Below are 20,744 nucleotides of genomic sequence, written 5' to 3' on the forward strand. Positions count from 1 at the left end.
TTTTTGGCATCTTAAGAGTCTCTATTTTGTTCTGTCGGTGAGCAGGCAGTTTTTAAGGTATACTCATTAAAAACCTTTCCTGCACCTGTCTCACTTGGACTGCCATTGGTCTTTTCATTTGTTTTCCATGTGAATTTTAAAATGTAAAAAAAAATAGGCAACATTTATTACTATTGTCAACTTTCTCATAAATTACCCAGCAGAACAAGAAATAAGCCATGTGCAATTTCACATCATATTCCCAACTAGTTATTCACTAGGTTTTGGAGTGATAACAGCTTGGAGGCACATCATCTAAACTGTTCCCCATTGTTCAGTGATTGGTTTGCCAGCTGTCATGCACAGTTTGCAAAGTGTGTGGTGCAGCAAGGACAAGCCCTTCAGAGCATACAATATAGTCTTCCAAACAAACATTTACCTACTGAAAAACGAGACATCAAGAAACACAAATGGGTACAAGGAGGAACCCACCCAGTAGTTTCCCTGTTGGACATCTAGTAAAGCAGTGTTTCATATGGTCATATGGTTTCTCTAGATGTCGACCAATTAATTAGTTGGAGATTTTTGCCAGTTTTAACATAATCAGCATTGGACAATTGCTGAGGATATTAATATATATATATATATATATATATATATATATATATATATATATATATGTGTATATATATATACACACATATATATATATATATATGTGTGTGTATTGGAGAGAGAGAGGGAGAGAGAGAAAAACAAAAAAAAAACAGCCAGGTTCAGGTGAGAAAGTAAGGTGAAAATGACACTTCACTTCACACTTGTCCTTATTCAAATATTCAATAACAATAATGTTATAAATCGATATGGATCAATGTATACCTCTATATATATATATATATAATAACATTATAGATTCTGTGATTGGATGTTAAGTTTGCTATTTCATTGACAGAACAAAGTGAGAGAGGAGGATAGAGAGGAAAAGAAGAAGAGTGAGCAGGATGGAGTCAGTAGAAAGAGAACTGGGCCAAAGGCACTGTATAAATGTCATATTCTCCTTAGGAGCTTAGCACTCACAAAAGTCTGATCCTCGAATTGGCCCAACATATGAGCCAAAAAAAACCCCAAAAAAACCATCATAAATCAGCCATCAGCTGCCCTGATTTCTTAAAATATGTATTGTCATCAGCGTCAGCCATAGAAATCAACCTCAACTTCTCTCCTCTTATTCACTAGCATGCTGGCTTGCTGTCCTTAATGAAACCTTCCATATGATATGTCATGTCTGATGCAGGTTTCCCATTCTACAGCAAAACAGATACTAAATAAATTTCAAATTTCATGGGCCCTTCGATTTCACCATAATTTTCCAGTAGCCCCATGGTATATAAGCATGACTTCTACCTGTCAGCATCTCTGAAGCTCACTAATAAACTTATGTTTTGTTTGGTAAATTGATACAAAGAGATGCATTATTTTATGTAGTTTAATAGCTGGAAGCCATGCCCATAATTAATGCAAGGTATTTGCATGAATTTATATGCAGATTTTCTAAACTGTTTAATTTCACAAGGATGATGAGTCTTAATAGACAGAGTTGAGACATCAGCTGAGGCAGCAGCAAATGTGTTTACTAGTAGTTATCTAGTATATACAGATTCTTCTTACATGTGTAATGGTTAGTAGGTGTTTGTGTTTTTGATAATAGGGCCCTCTGTAAGCAGTGTAGCAGATCGCTCAAAGAAAACATGGACACAAGATGCTGTGAAAAGTCTTGCAGAGTGCTGCCTAGTTGGCCTTGCCATATGTTCTTGGTGGAGGAGCCAGCGCCTGGGGAGGATGCAACCTTATGGTGGCAGGAAATACACAATCACAGCAGTATGGCAGAACAAGACAGAGGAGGAATGCAATCCTCATTGCTGCAATGCAAACAACAGACCTGAGTATGTGCAGTATGACAGACACAAATGAGGGGAGAAGAAAGGAAAGCGTCAAAAATGACCTTCAAACGTAATTACACTTCGCACAGCAATTCATTTGTCCACTGCACAGCTATAAAGACTAATGTCTTTTAATATATCACTCTGTTTCTGCAACAGCATTTTTCTGTCTTTCTTCATGTCCTGCTAAACATCCTAACAATAGAGCCCTGATGAAATCTGTTTTCCACTAAAGCACCACAAGCTTCTTATTGAATTCAGCCTTCACCATGATCTCATCAGTGACACAACATGTGTTCTCATGTGTTCTCAAACATTCTCAGCCGGTTGACATTTTAAAGGCATTTCCGTTGTGTTCTCTGTTACACATTTGAAAAGAATGATTGCGGAGCATTCATAGGATTGATGAGGGTCTGAAGCCTGAGAAGAAACCAGCCCAAGGAATCTGTTAGCATCAGTGAGTGGGTGGGTGAGGAGCTGGCGGTGGCTCTCCTATATTTTGTTTGACCTTTTCAGAACGACTTGGAGGATTTTGGTGCCATCTGTGCCCTCAGGGTACCACTAATCCCATTTCTGCTCCACTCAGCAGTAATGGGTACCTTAAACCTTTGCAATATGCGCTCACGTACACACTCACTCACAGGACTCCAGAACTTCATTTGTTGCAGTTTCCACTGAAATATATCTCATATATCCTCCTTTGCATTTATTGCTTCTTCTTGCAAAATCATTGTGTTCTAGCGTGATTAATAATACCCTTTGCTTCTCTGTTTGTCAAAGCAAAATTGTTTTTTTATGAGGGGATTTGCCAGAAATAGTACATATTGCTTTACTATCTAGTAATGCCTTTTGCTCTAACACCTGAGCCAAAACACTAATACAATAATGTAATTATCATACAGGCATGATTCAACACATTTCTAAAACAACAAATAGGTTGGTCCCTGCTTTTGATCAGATGAACTACAGATTTCTCATCCCTTAACCCCTTCGGCTGAACTTTGAAGTACTCCCTCCTTTCTAAATGAAAGTGTGTTGCCTGGGTGTGTTTATTGACTCACTTGTGCTGTCATGTTCATGCTTCTGTGGCTGCCATGCCTGGGCTCCAAAAGAGAAAAAGCATCTTTTGAGACAGAATGCTCTGGTCCCTGCTGGGAGGAGCCTTTTTTTTTTTTTTTTTTTTTGCCCTGGCTTCATGACAAAAACTACAATAAATAAAAGGAATTCCAGTCATGTATTGGACAAAGGAACTGCAAAAAGCCAAAGATTTATAATTAATTCATAGATGTAAACTGCTACCTTGTGAGTACAGACATGCACACACTTCACCACTACCACTAAAGTCAGCATTATTCCTGATGTTGATGATCTATCCTTGACATTTTCTGTCTCTGGCAACTTAATTTCCACTACTGTCGCGACAATCCTGAAACTGTGCTTTTTGTCAGAAAAGGTTTAGCAATTTGTTTTATTTGACACTTGCTTCTGCAGCTTAGCTACCTGTCAAGTGTGTTGCAGCTGCTGGAGGTTTTCAGCTTTTCTTTTCATGACTGTTCACCTCATTTTCCTCTGCTCTGCATTCCCCTGTGTGGAAAACCCAACTCTTATGCCCCAACGCTGTTTTCCTCTTCTCTTGCTGAGTTGAGTGGATGATCAAAGTCCCTCATTGTGGTGGAGGAAAACAGAAAGGAGCTTCAGGATAAGGCTCAGATTCATCTTGAGGATATACACTGTGGACTGCTAGTACATCTCTGTATATTGTTTTAATGGTAATTAGTTTTAAGATCGGTGCGTGGTAAAGATCCTTCCTCAGCTATCAAGAAGCCACTTGAAGAGAAACAAGCATAAATTGAGTTAATAAAACAAGGGTAAGTGTTTTTGTCTGTGTTTGATAATTTGAAATCATTGTCAGAGGTAGGCGCCGCCATCGAAGAGTTTTTTATTTGGTGCTGCAAGTCAAAGCAGTAACAGCAGGATAGAAGAAACACAAGACCGACAGTCCAGCAGTGAGTGGAAACCAAGGCCAAACACTAATGGATTTGTGCACCATGGCCCTATGTAATATTTTCTCCTCGCCTGTGATTTATTATTGTGAAGCTTTCATGCACGACAGGTTTTGGTGTTTTTTATTAAACTGGCTGAAGTGTGTAAGTGCTTGAGAAATGATTCATATCTGGTTTGCCGGGACGCAACCAAGGCTTGCCTCCCTAATGTATGAACCACTGGAGCAGCCGGAAGAGTTTTCTACTCGGTGTCCCCCTGGTTTCTGCTCTTCATTCATCTCCACATTGATTTTAATAGCTGGGGTGTGGGTGTGGGGGCTGGGGTATAACTTTTGAGGGATGTATGGTCTGCAGGCTGCAAAGTCTCATCTCATTTATATTTTTTATAGCTTACAAGGAGAAACAGTATATTACAACACAGCACAACAGCACCTCTTGGGTGATGAATTGTGGGTGATTGCCTTTGGGGACAATCAAGCCAAAAGTCAAACTCACATTTACCTTTTTCGCAGGCACAGTCTAAATCGTTGCATGCTGGCAACCACACAGCATGCGCAAATAAAGATCTTAACACACCCCTCCCCAACCCACTGCTACTGATCACCAGATCAGTAGCAGAGTAAGGACACAGTGACCTTCAGGTCTGGGGGATGGGGCACTTTTTGTGTGGGGACGTACCCAGTGGGCCAAACTCAACCTCTTCTCCATCAAGAGTTCCCATGTTCCCAGACACAAGCGATTGTGCCTTAATGAATTCCCTGAATACTAATCAGGCAGCCTAAGTCCAGGGGGTGGGGCAGGCCTTGACACAGACAACGTCCTGTATAAATATGCAAAGGATTTTTTTTTCTCCCAGTGTCATCACGTTCCTTCTAATTTAGAAAACTGGAAAATGAAATTGGAGTTGCTGCCTTTGAGATGTCTGCTTTAGTCTGTTTTGTTGCTCATGTTGCTGTCCTGCTTCATCTGTCAGATAATAGTCTTGTTTGTCTCATTATGGAGTTGTGACGATGCTGTTTTGATTTTGATTGTGTCCTGGGGATACCCTGTGATGGTTTCATTCTCGTTGGCTTCAGATCTCTCCAGTGTGGATATTTCAGTGCTGAGATCCTGTTTATATAAATCTTTCAGCACCACTGGCCAGAGGTTATGTCCACTAACATTAATCAAGCCTCAACAGACTCCTAATCTTTTATCCGAGTCCTGTAAGCCCCATGGACAAACTTTTTATAGCTCAATCAATCAGGCTGACTAGCTCTGAAATGTCCACTGGTACATTCTTAAAAGCCCTAGGCAGCGTCTTCAGTAACTGTGAGGCTACCATAACAGTGTTACAGTAATCGCGAAAAAGAAGCATTTCATCCCAGAAAAGAAGTGCTCGCACATGCACTGACCTATGAGCTGGGACTATTCACTCATAATTTGTGAGTAGGAGTAAGAGCTACGTGAGCTCAAATCGATTCAATCAGGGGATGTGTTGTGGACGAGCTCCTTTGACCATGAATGGGAACCTCTATTGACACATGACACAGAGGCAAATTTTTCTGCCTCATCACGGAGAGCACTATAATGTGTCGAAGTTCATCTCAGTGCAGTAGACCCCAGTTTTATATTTTCTTTTATGTAAGACTGTTCTTGTCATACTGGCTTTTTGTCAGAACACACAGTTAAGGAGCAAAGTGATAGCATGCTATTAGTCCAGTATAATCTGAACATAAAACAATAAGAGTGGAAATGAAGGAACTATTGGTTGTTAAGGGTAATTGTTCCACTTATCATTGCATCTGCTTTTCTTCTGATGTTTCCCCTGAAACATTTCAGTGAGAGGCAGTTTTGCAAGGACACAGGGAACAATTGATTTTCATGTGCCCTTCCTCCCTTACTATAATCTGTGGATTCATGTGATGCATTGACTCTTACGACATGAATGCCTGCAGCTTGATTGAAGCCATATGTTTGTGGGAGGCAGCAGTGTAATAGATGTGTTAATTTTGTGTTGTCTGAAGTGTAGTAAAATAAAACTTGGCCAGGGCACTATCCTGTTTAAAAAGTTCCCATTTTATTGGAAACATATCAAGCTGAATAACTGTTCCATTGTTCATTCTGCATTACATCAGTTTCACATTTTCCTAAACAGACACGAGTAAATAAAATAAAGCCAAGGATTTAATTCAGATACTTATGGGTGTTTTCTCTATTTTCTATAATTACCCATATAAACAGCTTCATTCTCAGCCCACCTGCTAATGCTCAACCTTTTGGGTTTTAATCTATCTGGGTTCTCACTCATCTATGATTTTATTTCTTTCTCCTGAATGTTTGATTTTGTTTGCCTCAGGGCTTAACTGACAAAATATGAACTGTTTATCAAGATGGAGATTTAATGAGTGTACCTGTCAAAGCAAGAACCAAGCCGTCATGTTTAGCCAGTGCTGTGAGCAGAAAATAAAATAATTTACCACAAGAGAGACTTTTTTTACATCAGTAAAATAAACAAGCGTCACTGTCACATTGGCTTTTCCACACAATCAGCATTAAGAAGCTGCTGTTTATTCTGCATCTTTTTTTATTACCTGTGGAGCAAAGGACTCCCTATAGCATTGTTAAGAAGACAGTGTTTCACCAGGAGGCTGTACTTTCATCACTAGCATTTATCTCAACATAATCTGCTTCAGTTTACCTCTGTACTTTTACTGCTCTGTCAGAGACAGCAGAGAAAAGCAAAAATAATGGTAAATCTTCATATGAAATGGAATTGGTAGCCTTTTCTTGACATCTGTTTGGTTTCAATCTGTGGAATCAGTGGGGCAGAAATAGCTTTTCATCCTTGAGTGAACAGGATAAACCAGATATTATATGATTATGCAGCATCACAATACCAATTCAATATCATACAAAATGTCAAAAGCACAAGCAGTCCTGCGCAACCTCATCTCTGCCTCTTCATTGTATTACCGTATTGAATTGCTTACAGATTACTTGACATGTTACATAATGTGTTCTCATTTTGATTGTTCTGTTTCTCAACGGCTCTCAAATGGCATAATAATGGCATGTGATGAAAGAGGAGAGACACTTCCATGAGAGAACATTGTCTTTTAACCTTTATCTATGCGTACAGATGTAAGAGAAACAATCTAACAGAAAATTCCCCTTAGATTTTTTTTCAATAACCCTAAATCCCTTTTCTGTTGAACGTTAGAAAAGATTGATGCAACTTTCATGTCTGTGCCATAAACACAATGTTATCACCAGCTGCCAGTTAGCTTCGCTTTATATAAGAACTGGAAACAGGGAAACTGCCCACTTTGAATATCAGCCTAATAAAACGTTTAGAGACTCAACATGTCATTTTTAAAGTTTGTTTTTGTATGGATGAGTGTTAGCCTATGTCTTAATTCCTGTGCTTTAGAGGTGCTGGAAGATGGATATTGTGGCCTTCAGACAGAGCGGGCTAGTTTTTGTTCTGTGCTGTGATAGGCTAACTGTCTCCTAGCTATACTTTATTGTATTTAGTGTAGTGATATTAATTCTCATCTAACTTACAGCAAGAAATTTAATAATAGTTTTTTCAAAATGTTAAGTCAAATTATATAAATCATGGATATCTAAAGCAGTTCAGCATTCAACAATTGCTATCTAACAATGAAACTTGAATGAAATAGGGTTTTCTCAATGTAAATAATTACTTATAAAAATCAGTTTGGATATACTGTATGTATAAGTTATTATGCTATCACTATACATTCTTCCAGGGTTTTAGAATGGGCTTCATGTTCTACAGGGATCTCTTTTGCATTGCACCCACACAATAAAAGGCTTGGAACCAAAAGTGATTCTTTAGTGTAGGAAATATTTGATTTTTTAGGAGTTAGGTAGGGCTGCTTATACTCAGTCCCTCAGGGCAATAAGCTAGCCTGGTGTCTGTCCCATAAGTCAGTTTGAATGCACTGGGCCAGCACTTTAAACACAGGCTATGGAGGTCTTTGTATAGTTGGCAGTGGGAGTCAGTCTTTGCTCAGTCCCTTAAGAGTTGCATTGTCTTTTCAAAAGAGGCTCTTTGTGTTTGCGGTATGGAGCTGCTCACATGACAAGCCCCAGTACTGTCAAAGAGGCATTTTGATGTGTAGCAGTGTGTGATTGTGGAGGATCCTAAAACATTCATTTCAAATCTGGATTCCATTAACATAAATATTAAAACATAGATTGCAATGTCTTTGATATTCCTGTCCCCAGAAGGCCTGATTTTTGCATGTTTACCGCTTATTGTAAAAGGTAATTAAGGCAGAAAGGGATCGCTGTAGGTATACGCTGATTTTTAGACATGTGGCGTACTTTCCTGTCAGGCTCCCTCACTGGGAGGAGGGTGCAGCTCAACACATCAGATATGACCCAGTTAAAAGAGCCACACTTGTACGACCTTAAAGTGGATACTACCCTGAGGAGGATCTTCTTACCCTTTAACTTTGTTGTTCTCCTCACAAGTTTTCTTCTCGACTCGCCTTTCTGATAGATACCGAAGGATGTTTATATTATAGTTTGTAGATAATGTTCATACCCTTTACGTGCTTTTTAAAATGATCAAAGTTTCAGTTCAGGGCGAAACACTCTTGCTCAGAATAGACTGGGCAGAGATGCCTTTGACTGACTTTGTCATGTGAAAGTAAAGTAGCTTACTGTCACCACCCTGCCACCAAGCCTTACAAAGATAACACATAATGTCATTAAAAGTAAAATCTTCTTTTTAACTTTGGTAAAACAAACAAGGCAGCACATTAATACCAACCTAGTATGTTAGCAGTCAGGTGATCTCAGATACTAACATACCTACCCTGAATTCACTGTTTCTGCTCTTCTTCATGCTTTACATTCCCAAACTAATTTAGCACAAGAGTGACTACATTTACAAGAGAAAGTTAAAATTCAGCAGCATTTTGGAAAAGCTAGAGGAAGAAGTTTCTCTTGGATGCTGCTGAATTCTTGTTTTTGTTGTCTTGTTTTTTTGGGGGGGGCTGGGAGATTGTCCAGTTTGCAATGTGATATGAGAGAAGACACTGTTGAGGTTACAAAGAGGTGTGGGTTTGTAGCTGGAAAGAGTGAAACATACAGAAAATATCTTCACCCTCATGTGAAAATCTCATTCTCTCCACATATCTATAATATGTTGGTTTTTGAAAGTTATTTGTTAGATATTTAGCATACCTCAGATTTATCTTGTGTACATTTTATGCACTGTTGTGCTCCTGAGCTGTGGATCTAATGCTGTTTTTTTCTAGTTAATACAGGCCCACTGCTTAATGAACCAGAGGTCAGTTTGCTCTTGTAATTGCTGTGTTTATTAATTACCAGCTGTGTGACAGATTAATAGTGTGATTAGATAAGACCAGTGCTTGACAGAATGCCTGTAACAAAACACAACATGCTGTGGACAGTGTCACAGTGTAACAGGAAAACATTTTGTTTTGCATCAACACTGTTACAAATATGGATGGTGATTAAAAAACAGCATCCAGAACATGGACATAATCCATGATATAATCTTTCTCCTATGTGAAACATCCCAAGTCTTTGATATACATTACCTTTTTGCATTCCTATGATAATATGATGATATTACATTACTTTTGTTAAATTCCTGTAGTGGAAAATGAAAGGTGACACACGTGCAGTATAATAAAAAAAAAATGGGGTTAGCAAAACAAATTTATATCCTAAGATATACCATATTCAATAGTCATATTGATCTTAAAACATGTAAAGATTTTGTAAGATTACATGCAAAACCAAGACAAGCTTGCTCATAACACTAGCCCACTGTGTGTTGTTCACTTCAGGTCCATTTATTATTAATTAGTCCAAGATGGCAACTGATGTACAACAGCTAAAATAAGATAAACAAAGAAGTAATGCAAAGTAAAACAATGAGTCAACACATGAAATTAACAGTTGGATGGGGACATCAAATGAACAATGAATGTTAAGTCATTGATGGCCGATGAGAAAGAGGCGTGTTTGTAACTGTTTGACCTTTTCTTGTGCCAACACTTGCAAATACCAGCAGGAAGAGGGGGAAATTTGTCACAGAGAGGATGGTCACACTCTGGATGAATAGTCAGAGCCTGATGTAGAGCTTGTTTGTCACAGATCTCTGCTCTTACTGGGCTGCTCACTAGCACAGTTTCCTGTGTTATAGATTCAATCCAACAAAACATGGAAAAATATAAATCTGACTCTATAAAAGACCATAAACTGGGAGATCTAATAGGAAAAATATCTCACAATGTAGGGAAAATGTGGAGGGACATAGATTTTTTTATTTATTTATTTTTTCAGAAAAAACATCTTCACCATGAGCATTCTTAAGTGATTCAGGCTAAAAAAAAAAGTGCTCAGCAAAGTGATATTGATTTTAAAAAATGATCATTGATCAGACTGCCACTTAACAGGGTATGTAAACAAGTAGAAAGTAGTAGACTATTGGCTAAATAATGCTTGAATGCCAGCTAGTGACAGCATCAGTAGTATTTGTATGCTTCTTTGCACATATCACACATATGTTATACACTTTTCTTTAAACTCCACCTTTAGCTACATCACCCTCATCCTCTGTCTGTCATGGCTCCAGAGATGTTTCATCTGAATTTCCAGATCCCTTGGTGACTGATATGAAAAACACCAGCTTCACCCGCAAATACGCTCACATAGAGTAAAGTGTTCTGAAAACACCATGTCGATGCAACTTGAATGACAGCGAATCAGAACATCATAAGAAACTGTACATGAAGGAGAAAACTTGCCTCAACATGCAGGGATGGGTCTCCTAATCTCACAGGCTGCTCAGGCTGAGGTGACACTGGGAACTTGTTGCACCACATTAAAACTCAGAAAAGTAAAACAGTGAGTCAACCTTTTCTTAAACTTAATATGCCAACAATGTCATTTGAATTAGACTAAAGGAGAATCTAGTTATTGGTTAAGCAAATGGTTCTGAACATGTGGAATTGCCCAAAGATTTTGTCAGCTATTCTCAGCTGTTCGCTTGCATACAGACAACACCATATGAAATGTGTTTATTTCGGTGTTAAATGTTAAAATGAAACTAGGAAAAAGTGCCTTTGTCATCAGATCATTGCCCTTTTTGTAACTTGTTTCATTAATTTCTGATCGTAATGTTGACTGATTATGTCTTCATCTGGAAAATTGTCTTAATATGTGGCACAGAATAAGACCAAAGGTTGTAGAAAGGTGCATATTATTTTGGCACTGCATAAGCCTGCCTTCCCAGGTGAGGTTGCATTTACATTTCTACATTTTTTCCCTTTTGGATGATCCTCCAAACCTGAAGGGAATGTCTTACATTAAGCCAGTCCATTCAGTCACATCCCCACGCCAATTCCCTAGCCACCAAAATTCTCTCCAGCTTAGCGGCGGCCTTTTCTCCTTGTCTTCTTTGGCCTTTTGAATGATAACCTTGAATAGTATTGTCTTGGGGCATGGAATAGGCTAAAGAAATTCTTGGTTCTTGACAGAGAGCAGAAAAGCTTGACAAAAGGCACTAGCACTCCCTAAATCAGAGAATGTGTGGGGATATGAAAAGGGGGCAGTTTTTCTTTCAGGTAAAAAGCATTGACAGAATGGATGGGGCACAATAGCACAGCTCTGATGGAATAAAGTAATTCTCTGTGAGCTTTTTAGAACTGAAAATGCGATTTCAAAAGTGAGCTCAACTATGATGATGAAATCTGAGGAAAGGATACACAGAAGAGAGATCACTATATTAGAGCAGATTTTATGGATTGAACAATGATATCTGGGACTGATTGTATTTGGTTAAAGCCATAAAACCGAACTCTTTCCCAGTTCATAGAATAGCCTTTCAGAGAAGCCATTAGGCCGGAGATAGTCATTCTGATAATGACTGCATGAAGATCAATTGAAACTCAATCTGTGAATAACTTGTCTGGCCTCTCCCATCTTGCACTGCATGCTCTCTCCCCTTTCTTCTTCTTCACCTCCTCCACCACAGCAGACTTATCAGGCATCAGCTGGCTGCCATAGAAACTGAAGCAGGACTCCAAGATGAACTAAGTCTATACAAATAGTGGTTGTGAAGGTAAACAAACAAACCTCCCAGGCCTGTGTTGATAGAGCAGCAGCTGAGCCTCTCCTGATCACCCAGAAAGCTAAGGGCATCTTTAGTTTGACCAAAAGTGAAACTAGTGACTTTGATTCTTAGTAACCTCTGTGGAAGGTACAAAGAGAGTCTGTGCAGACTGGTTGTTTCAGTTTTCTCACATCTTTTGTGGCCGTCTGTTCTACCATGTCATGTGGTTGTTGCATAGCTGCAGTAACAGCCTTCTGCCGACTTCAACTATCCTCGTGGCAGCTTAGTGGGGTCCTGCAAAGATTGCTTCATGAGATGGCCATCTGCTCACTGCAAAAGGAGCCGCTAGTTGAAGATGATCATGTTGTCTGAAAGAGAAGAAAATCTTTCTGTGCTTTGGCGAAAAATAATGAATTTCACAAAAAATTCTCAAATTAAAGTGACCGACTTTACAAAGTTTATTATTTATTGTTTTGAATTTATTTTTTGTTTAGGCTGCTCTTTATCCTCATTATATATTGGACATTCCATCATACTGTGACTAATAGTTTCTCTTGTTCTTCATTCAACATAACATTTGAGAGCTGAATTTGCCAACTTTCTATTGCAGTATTTTCATTTGAGGTTGTTTTTGTTTTGCTCTTATTGTTTTCTGCCATGGTGAACCCGTTTTCATCATTAAGGTTTTTCCTATGAAGTCTAGCATGTGGTTTAGTAATTGTAGCATGTCCGCTAGCTCAGTTGTTCTTCAGTAGGGCTTGGACACCACATTTAGGTCAACTATCTTGGGGAATTAACAAACTGATTTTTTAAATAAAAGAAACAATATGACAAAAAATATTCAGAAGGTGTTGTTAAGAGGTTATAGACCAATAAGTTTGAGAATTGTTGCTGTAGCTGACAACCAGGCGCTAAATGACATAAATCCCTGACTGTCTATTTGTGCAGATCGAGGCACATCAGTGTCAGCTTAGGAAATCAGAAGGGCAGGAAGTATCTGTCTGAAACAGCATGCATGGAGAATCAGAGCCTGAGGTACTTTCCTCTCACAAGTCCACACTGCTTTTTAGCAGCTTGGCTCATAAAAATTATTCGAAAGATGGTTTTTCATTCTTTTGCCTACATCCCAGGCACCAGCCTTCCTACCTCTGCTTCTCAGTAACCCACATATCAAGTATGGCGGATGAGATTTGATGGAATTAACTATCTTGGGAAAAATAAATATCAAATAAATAAAAGAGAAATGTAGGGCTGCATAAGATACGGAATTGAATTACACCTTAGTGATATGTTTATATTTTGTTCCATCTGGTGTCAGTGATTTGTGTTTTCAGTCTCATGTAGTAACATGCGTATGCTCGCATTTATTTCACCCATTGAAATGTTGCAGGCTCAGAGAGTTTATCACTAAAATCAACAGAAAACACAGAAACCTTTGATTTTTTTGTGCTTACACTATGGAACTGAGCTCTTGTCTTTGTAGTGGCGATAATTTCCCTCTTGCCTGTAGTCTTTTCAACATTCATAGTCATCATGTGGAAACTATGCACTGAAGTCTTTCGTTCCCTATTCTCTCTGAGGTGCCTGCTACAGAACAGAAGCCCTTTATGATTTTGTTCATTTTAACAAATGTGTTAATCAAAGTATGATTGAGAATCCCAATAAATCTTGATTATTCAGATGGAAATGTTACAGTTTGCTGGATAGAATAACAATGTCTTCAGGAAACAAAACTACATTTTGTCTCTTTTTCTTTAGCAGCAAAAAAAAAAAAAATCAATTTGATTACATGCTGCTGTATCACTGTGCATTGCACAAAGCATAAAAGAGAATTCCTGATTTTGTTAAATATTAATCATGAATACATTATCATGCTGGCATGCTTTACAGTCTTTACTGTTACAAATTCATATCAAAACACATTTGATAACATTATATAACAGAATATTTTAATGGTTGTGTGTGCTCTCTTACTTTTGTACCATGCAGAATAGTGGGTTTTATGTTCATCAGGGATCCACGGTGGCTGCATGTACAGGGGTTTACATCAGATGCTCCTGTGATACCTTTGCTGCACTGCTTTGCTAAAGGTAGTAATTTTTGGTAGGAAGCCGTCTGAAAAAGAAACGGCTGAGTTGTTATGTATGAAAATCCTCGGAGCCCCTCTGATCTTGAGCTGTAATGACACAGACTTGGTCAGAGCCTTTTAATTTCCCTTCATTCTCATCAACATGCCAGAGTTACCCTGAATTGATTTTCCACCACAGGTGCCATGATGAGCCAGTCTATTTTCTCCCAGAACCAATGACATTCTCCGTCCTTTTGGCAGCTACTGGGGGAAATATAAATGTCTTTTTCACTTTTCCTGCTCCACCTTAGATGTTAGCTGGTTGTTCAAGTCCATCTGCATTAGCATGTGGATTACTTCCTGCCCGTTATCTGGCCTAGATGTTATAAGGCAGTCCTGGATGGCAGGGATAATCAGGTTGGAAGGCAGCGCTTTCTTGCTTTCCCTTCCTTTGCTGCCATCCTCACATCCTAAAACTGATAGCAGGGCAGACACATCAGAGGGGATTAAGCTAATGTGATGGCAGAGCCACCTACCAGGGGCCCCCACAGGATAATTTCAAGAGACAGGCCTTGGCATCCAGGGAATAACTTGTGAAGACCTGGCTGTAGGCAAATATTGTGGATATTAATCCTTAATGTAATGGCCTTGACTAGATTTTACTCTTGTCTCTGTTCGCAGTTTTAAGCACAGTCATAAGTCTCTTTAATCACTGGCATAAAGCAGTCCCTCAAGGATTTCCCAGAGTTTTACAGTAATTATTGCATACCAAAAAATGCTTGTTTTTTGTTTTTTTTTTTTTTGCCATTGCCTCTGTGAGAAATTGCCAAGCTATTTGCATATGTTCATTGTTCATTTGCAGCGGTTTTATGAGCTGCTGGCAGAGGAGTGCTTTGTTTTCTTGCAGTAAAAATGTGATGAAGTGTTAAAGACACAGTGTGTGTTATTTTACAAAAGGATTTGAGGCTTGTTAAGAGGTAAAACTGCTGAAATAGGTCAGAGCTGCCTCTTTGTCAGCATTCGCTGGAAACAGTTGATAAGGTGAACAAAAAAACATCACCAAGGTGAGGTGGCACACATCACCCTATTGAAAAGTAGCAGCTCATTGTCTTTTCAATCATTTTAATTAAAATATAAACCAAAGAATGGGAGAGATTTCACACAAAACCTGAATTCGAATTCATTTCACATAGCTTGATATCTGGATGCAACAAAGAAAAAAACAAAACATACTGCTTTGCATTTTTCTTCCTCATTAATGAAAAGATCCTTAAATTATGAAAACCCACAGAGGTGAGGTCTCACAAAAACAATGCAGACCTCATTGTCTGAGTGACTACCTGGGTGTGGTGATGGTTTGTCCTTGCTGCAGTGTTGTCCTGTCAGCTTTGTTGGCTGATGATTTCTGAACCCTCAGTGATCCGTCGGGTTCCTGCAATTCCTTCCTTACTGACTGACTCTATTTCTCTTCCTCATGTTCTCAGGTCTGCTCATAGGCTCTGGCTGCGCACTCTATCCACTGGGATGGGACAGTGAGGAAGTAAAACAGACCTGCAACAACAGCTCAAACCAGTTTCAACTAGGTAAGACATTTGCTACGAAATTTGATTCATTTTCAACAAATTTTCAGATCCCAGAACAGATAAAGTTTGAACTTAAAAACAGATTTTATTATTTGTCCCTTGATATTTTGTCCTTTTTAAAAGCAAGGAGACTCAAGGAGATTCAAGCGTCTGAGAAGATATATATACATATACATATATATATATATATATACATATATATATATATATATATATATATAAAAGTTTTTCTACTTCCTCCGTCACACATTAAAATGCACAGGGTGTTATATAAGTGGATTAATACAATCTGTCTATAAGAGCGTGTCAGTAGAAGTAATGATGTGTCACAGCTGACCCTGGACTGGTTTAAATAGAAAGGAATGATTAGGAAATGTGAAAAACAGGTGGGCAGATGGGCGTGGGGAATCAGATGGCTGGGTGAAGGGGGGAACACACATCTGGATTGAGAAGAGTAGGGACAAGAAAGGAACACAGGGATATAGTGTGGGGAAAATGTGGCTGAGGAAAAGGAGGAAGGTACAAAAGGCAAAGTAAAGTATGGCTAAAAATATAAGACTGGATGTTTTAATATAGTGATTTCCATTTTAAAAAAATGAACTTCTAGTAAGTAGTAAATCATTGTTTTTTTTTTCTTCAGATGTATTACATTGACTTGTTGAAGATGAGCGCACCATTGTGATTTCAGAGTATTTTCAGTTTTGTCTATTCAATCAGGTTTCCATGGTGGGAGGAAGGTGGATATGTTTTGTCAATGCGACTCCTCCTCATCCTCTCAGCCAGTTTGTAGTTAGCACATTATATTCAGTCAGATTCAGTCTCTCCCAAAATTTTAATTTAAAGTCTGACTATCACAATATTTTCCAAATTTAGACTCAAATAAAAGTCATTCTTGTTTAATAATGCAGATAATTTACTTTTGTATTGCAGAATATGCATCTTAAGGAGAAAAACTGTGTTGCTTTTCAGCTTTTGACTCAGTTTCAGCATCTTTTGCTACTAGAGTTTATTGCTAGAGTGCATTTACCACATACCGGACTATTTGCACAGTTAAACTATGTTCAGTGCTTTTTTTGTTTCAACAATGCTAACTCAGTAGCCTGGACAAAAATGTCAGGCAGTTCACAGCATTTTTTGCTCTTTAACATGTCGATGTTAGATGTAAGACTAAGGGGACAGACTAGTGGCATAGTTTTGTATACTTAAACTCTCCACCTGATCTGCACCTACACTACAACATTACTCAGTATTCATTTATACACCACAGCCAAATGTGTATACAGGAAAAGAAAAGTAGAGGTAATAGATTTTAAAAGTCCAAGCACAAACAAAATAAGAAAAACCTAGTTCTGTCTACAGTAAATATAAGCCATGTCAGCATAGAAACAACATAAAGAGTATAAGGTAGAAACCTTGTTAAAACAATTATTAACATAGCAGGTACAGGACTTGAGTAGATGCAGTTTATTCAACCTCACTGAAGTAAATCATTTCAAACCTGAGCTACGATGTGAAAGATTTTTTTTTCGTTTATTGCAGAAGTGATGTGGGACTGTGGGAGTTTTTCTAAAAGGCTGAATGAATGTGGAGTAAACACTGCAAGTCTTTACTAACACTCAAACATTCTGGTTAAACCTTAATCAAATCCAATTTCCCAGGCCAAAGGCTTATCTGTCCAAATTACAGTGACATTGTGGAGACCCGGATGACAGTCAGGAAAATAAATAAAGGGTGAAAACTTAACATATCAACCTCATTCCTCTACTTTCTTCTGCAGGATCCTGCCAGATCGGCTGGGCGTATTATTGCACAGGGGCAGGGGCGGCGGTGGCCATGCTGCTGTGCACTTGGTTGTCATGTTTTGCAGGGAAGAAGCAGAAGCAGTACCCATACTGAAGAGAGCACCAGAGAGAGACAGGGACAGGCAGAGACGTCGGGCAGTACAGCAAAAGGGAGAGGACTCTGAATCTGTGGATACCCACCAGTATAGCACATCAGGCACCAAAGACACCAAGTCACTATGGTGCTCTGCACATCATGGGACACTACTCATCTGACAATTGCAGGGACTGTTTCATAATGCAGCACACACACATGACTTGAAAACCGGTTCTTCTCTTCAAAAGCTGTTCTTAAATGAAACATGTGTGGACCAATCCTGTTTGTAAAATTGTTATGTAACTATTTCTTTAACACAGGGAGGATTCTCTTTTCTGTTTTCTTCTCCCTCAATCATTGACGTATATGTGATAGTGTCCTGTGATGAAAAGAAAAATACTATTGCTTCATTTGTTACGTGAAGTGTTTCTGTCCCCTCTTTATGTCTCATCCTTGCCTTAAACACAAAGTGAAATGCAATAACCACTCTATACAATAATGTAAAGCAATCCAACACTGGCTGCCTGCTTCCTAAACCCCAAAAATATAAGCATTGTTTATTTAACACATTCATAGGTTGTGTATGATATTGTATTTTATCATATTAGCACGTTTTGTATTCACTCTTCAAAATATTCTTTGTCATTATTTTGGTTTTGTAAATAAATGTTTATTGAAATTGAGGATTTGTTATAGTAGTGTTATTTCAGTCACAGAATATGCCCTGGGGTAAGTTGAACAGGCCTGCACTTGCATTCCTAAAAAGATTTTCCCATGACCTCTTAATCTTGGTAGTGTTCACTACATGTGGGAGTCCTTTTTCCTTCCAATCGATACAGAGGATAAGGGCAGACAGTGCTGTGAATTTAACTTTTCCTTATTATAGGTGAGGTAAATCCTTTGACTTCTAGTCAGATTATTTGCCTTTTGATCAGGTTACTCAGCTTTAAAGCTTTGTGGTCTTCCAGATAATGCCTGAGATGCAATCATACCCTAGGACAATCAGTAACTGCATCCATAAGCTTAATGTCATCGGTTATCTTGTAGTTCCTTAACCAGCCTTCATAGTGTGAGGAACAACAACCGTAACCTTTTCATAGCAATTACCACAGCTGTATGTGTGAGCTGCACCCAGCTTTTCACTTACTATTTTTAGTCCTTCCTTCTCTGTTTTCCCTCCTTTGATTAACAAACAACACTTCTGAGATTCATCCATGCCCAAGTGTACAAAGTCAGCTCATTTACAAAGCAGCTCTTTTCGGCACATTTGGCCCTCATTAGCATGCACATGTTCTCACAATGTTCGGTGTTCTCCTGACAATGATAAGCCCCCTCCTCTCCATTCTCACTTGAGAAATGGCTCTCTCAGTACTCGCTGTTTAATATGTTAGAGTGGCTCCTCAGTATTCTACTCTCTCTCTGATCTACTGTGTTGATTGATATCAGCAGCAATTGTTACAGAGTGTCAACCAGATGCCTCATCAGCAGAGGCTGACACATTGGGGTCAAGTTCCCTCCTTTATATCAGTACCCGTGCCTCAAACTGACAGGGTGCGCCATACAGTCTGAGGTCTTGGTACTTGTAGGTGGCTGATTGTTTTAAAACATGTAAAATGTGTTGTAAGTACAGCTGCTTTCATAGCTGCTGAGTAAAGGGATATCACAGCTGTTGGAAATGCTGTGGATTTACATTGCTCAGACCTGCTGTTTTCTATGAGAATTCTTAGGGGTCATTTGCAACAGTGTGAGGACCACAAACGGACCTAAACTGTAATCGGGCAGAGGCAGAGATCCCAGATATCTCAAAACCTGGAAAAATATATATTTTGTAATTTGGGTGATGAAGCATCATTCAAACCTACCAAGTTTCTGCATTTGATACAAAGTATGTGTTTTGGCTGGTGCCAAAATGTGAAATGCATCATCACAATATATGGCTATATCTACTTGACAAGAATTGTGTTTTTGGTTGATGATCTTGATCATTTATGATTTGGGATATCCAGCAGGATCAGCTCTTTGAAAGTATTTGGGCTGGATCCAAAAAATAACCTACAAAAAATGCTTTTTCTTTCCCTGATAATTTTCTTTAACCTTGAAGAAAATGCCATCAGAGGAAGAAAACATGAGGGGAAATTTAAGTGAATGCTACTAAAGTTACAGTATGACATCAGCTGGAAAGACTGAAATCGTGCTGCCCTTTTAAATGTTGTTGGAATGGGGATTATTTAAAGGAAAAACCACTGAATCGCCTTTAGAGAGTTCAACCTTGGCAGCCAGTTGCATACTTCCACACCAATTAATTATTTCTAATTAATTTTTTTGCCCAGCAGTACGATAGCGATAATTACTGCCCTTAAGAGCAACTCTAGTTAAAAAAGCAATCTCCATAAAGATATTGCATAATTGATATTGCTGCAGGATGGCAAGACTGCAAGCATATTGAGCCTGTACAGCAAAATATTGGTATGTCACTCTTGTCACCACTAGATATCACTACTAGCGATTATTTTGCTTTGTAATGTACATCAGTGTACTGGCAGTGCAGTGGTTTATCATTAATACATTAAATATCTAACGATTTCAAAATAAATTCCACCCATTTTCAGTTCCTTGTTTCCTATTGTATTTTACTAGCCCCCGATCTACATAAAGCTAAGCCAATTAGCCATATATTTATGTTTTAGAGATCTGGCAATTACAGACAGGAAAATAAAGGGAATGCATGATAGCACAAGATAAACTGCATCAGCAAAGAGGATCAGAGGGTGTTATTCCAATCATACAGGGATAGACAGATTCAAGGTTCACCAGCTCACCTACTGAATACAGGGAGGCTATGGTTAGCAGGTTTCTAAATTGGGAGGGGAAAGCATATTTTGGTTTTTAAAAAAAGTCAGCATCTTCTCAGTATTATTAGTGGCACTGTTTACATTTAAAATAGCTTCCATAACCAGCTGATTTACACCTCCGCATTAGGTGTGTTGAGAGTGGGTGGAGCTATGCTGGGAATGACAGAGGATCCACAACAGCCCTTTACCACATAAGACATTATGAATACTAACTGCATCACTGTTTCCCTGGTTTATGTATTTTTCCTGTGACTTTGTCTCCAGATGCAAGGAAACAATACAAGAAGAAACTGCAAGGTGACAAAACAAAACATGTTTTAACTTACATGAGACATCC

General features: G+C 38.7%; 1 protein-coding gene across 3 annotated transcripts in view; it reads left to right on the forward strand.

Moving 5' to 3' along the window:
* LOC113125694 (LHFPL tetraspan subfamily member 6 protein) overlaps positions 1–18,238 on the forward strand; it is a 39,725-nt gene extending 21,487 nt beyond the window's left edge. For all 3 annotated transcript variants that reach the window (XM_026299324.1, XM_026299325.1, XM_026299323.1), the window contains exons 3-4: positions 15,579–15,677; positions 17,455–18,238. In XM_026299324.1, the coding sequence (XP_026155109.1) occupies positions 15,579–15,677; positions 17,455–17,573 (218 nt within the window). In that variant the 3' untranslated portion in view covers positions 17,574–18,238. The remainder of the gene's footprint in view (positions 1–15,578; positions 15,678–17,454) is intronic.
* The last annotated feature ends 2,506 nt before the right edge of the window (positions 18,239–20,744 follow it).

Source organism: Mastacembelus armatus, chromosome 13 (assembly GCF_900324485.2).
Source record: "Mastacembelus armatus chromosome 13, fMasArm1.2, whole genome shotgun sequence".
NCBI classification, from domain to species: domain Eukaryota; kingdom Metazoa; phylum Chordata; class Actinopteri; order Synbranchiformes; family Mastacembelidae; genus Mastacembelus; species Mastacembelus armatus.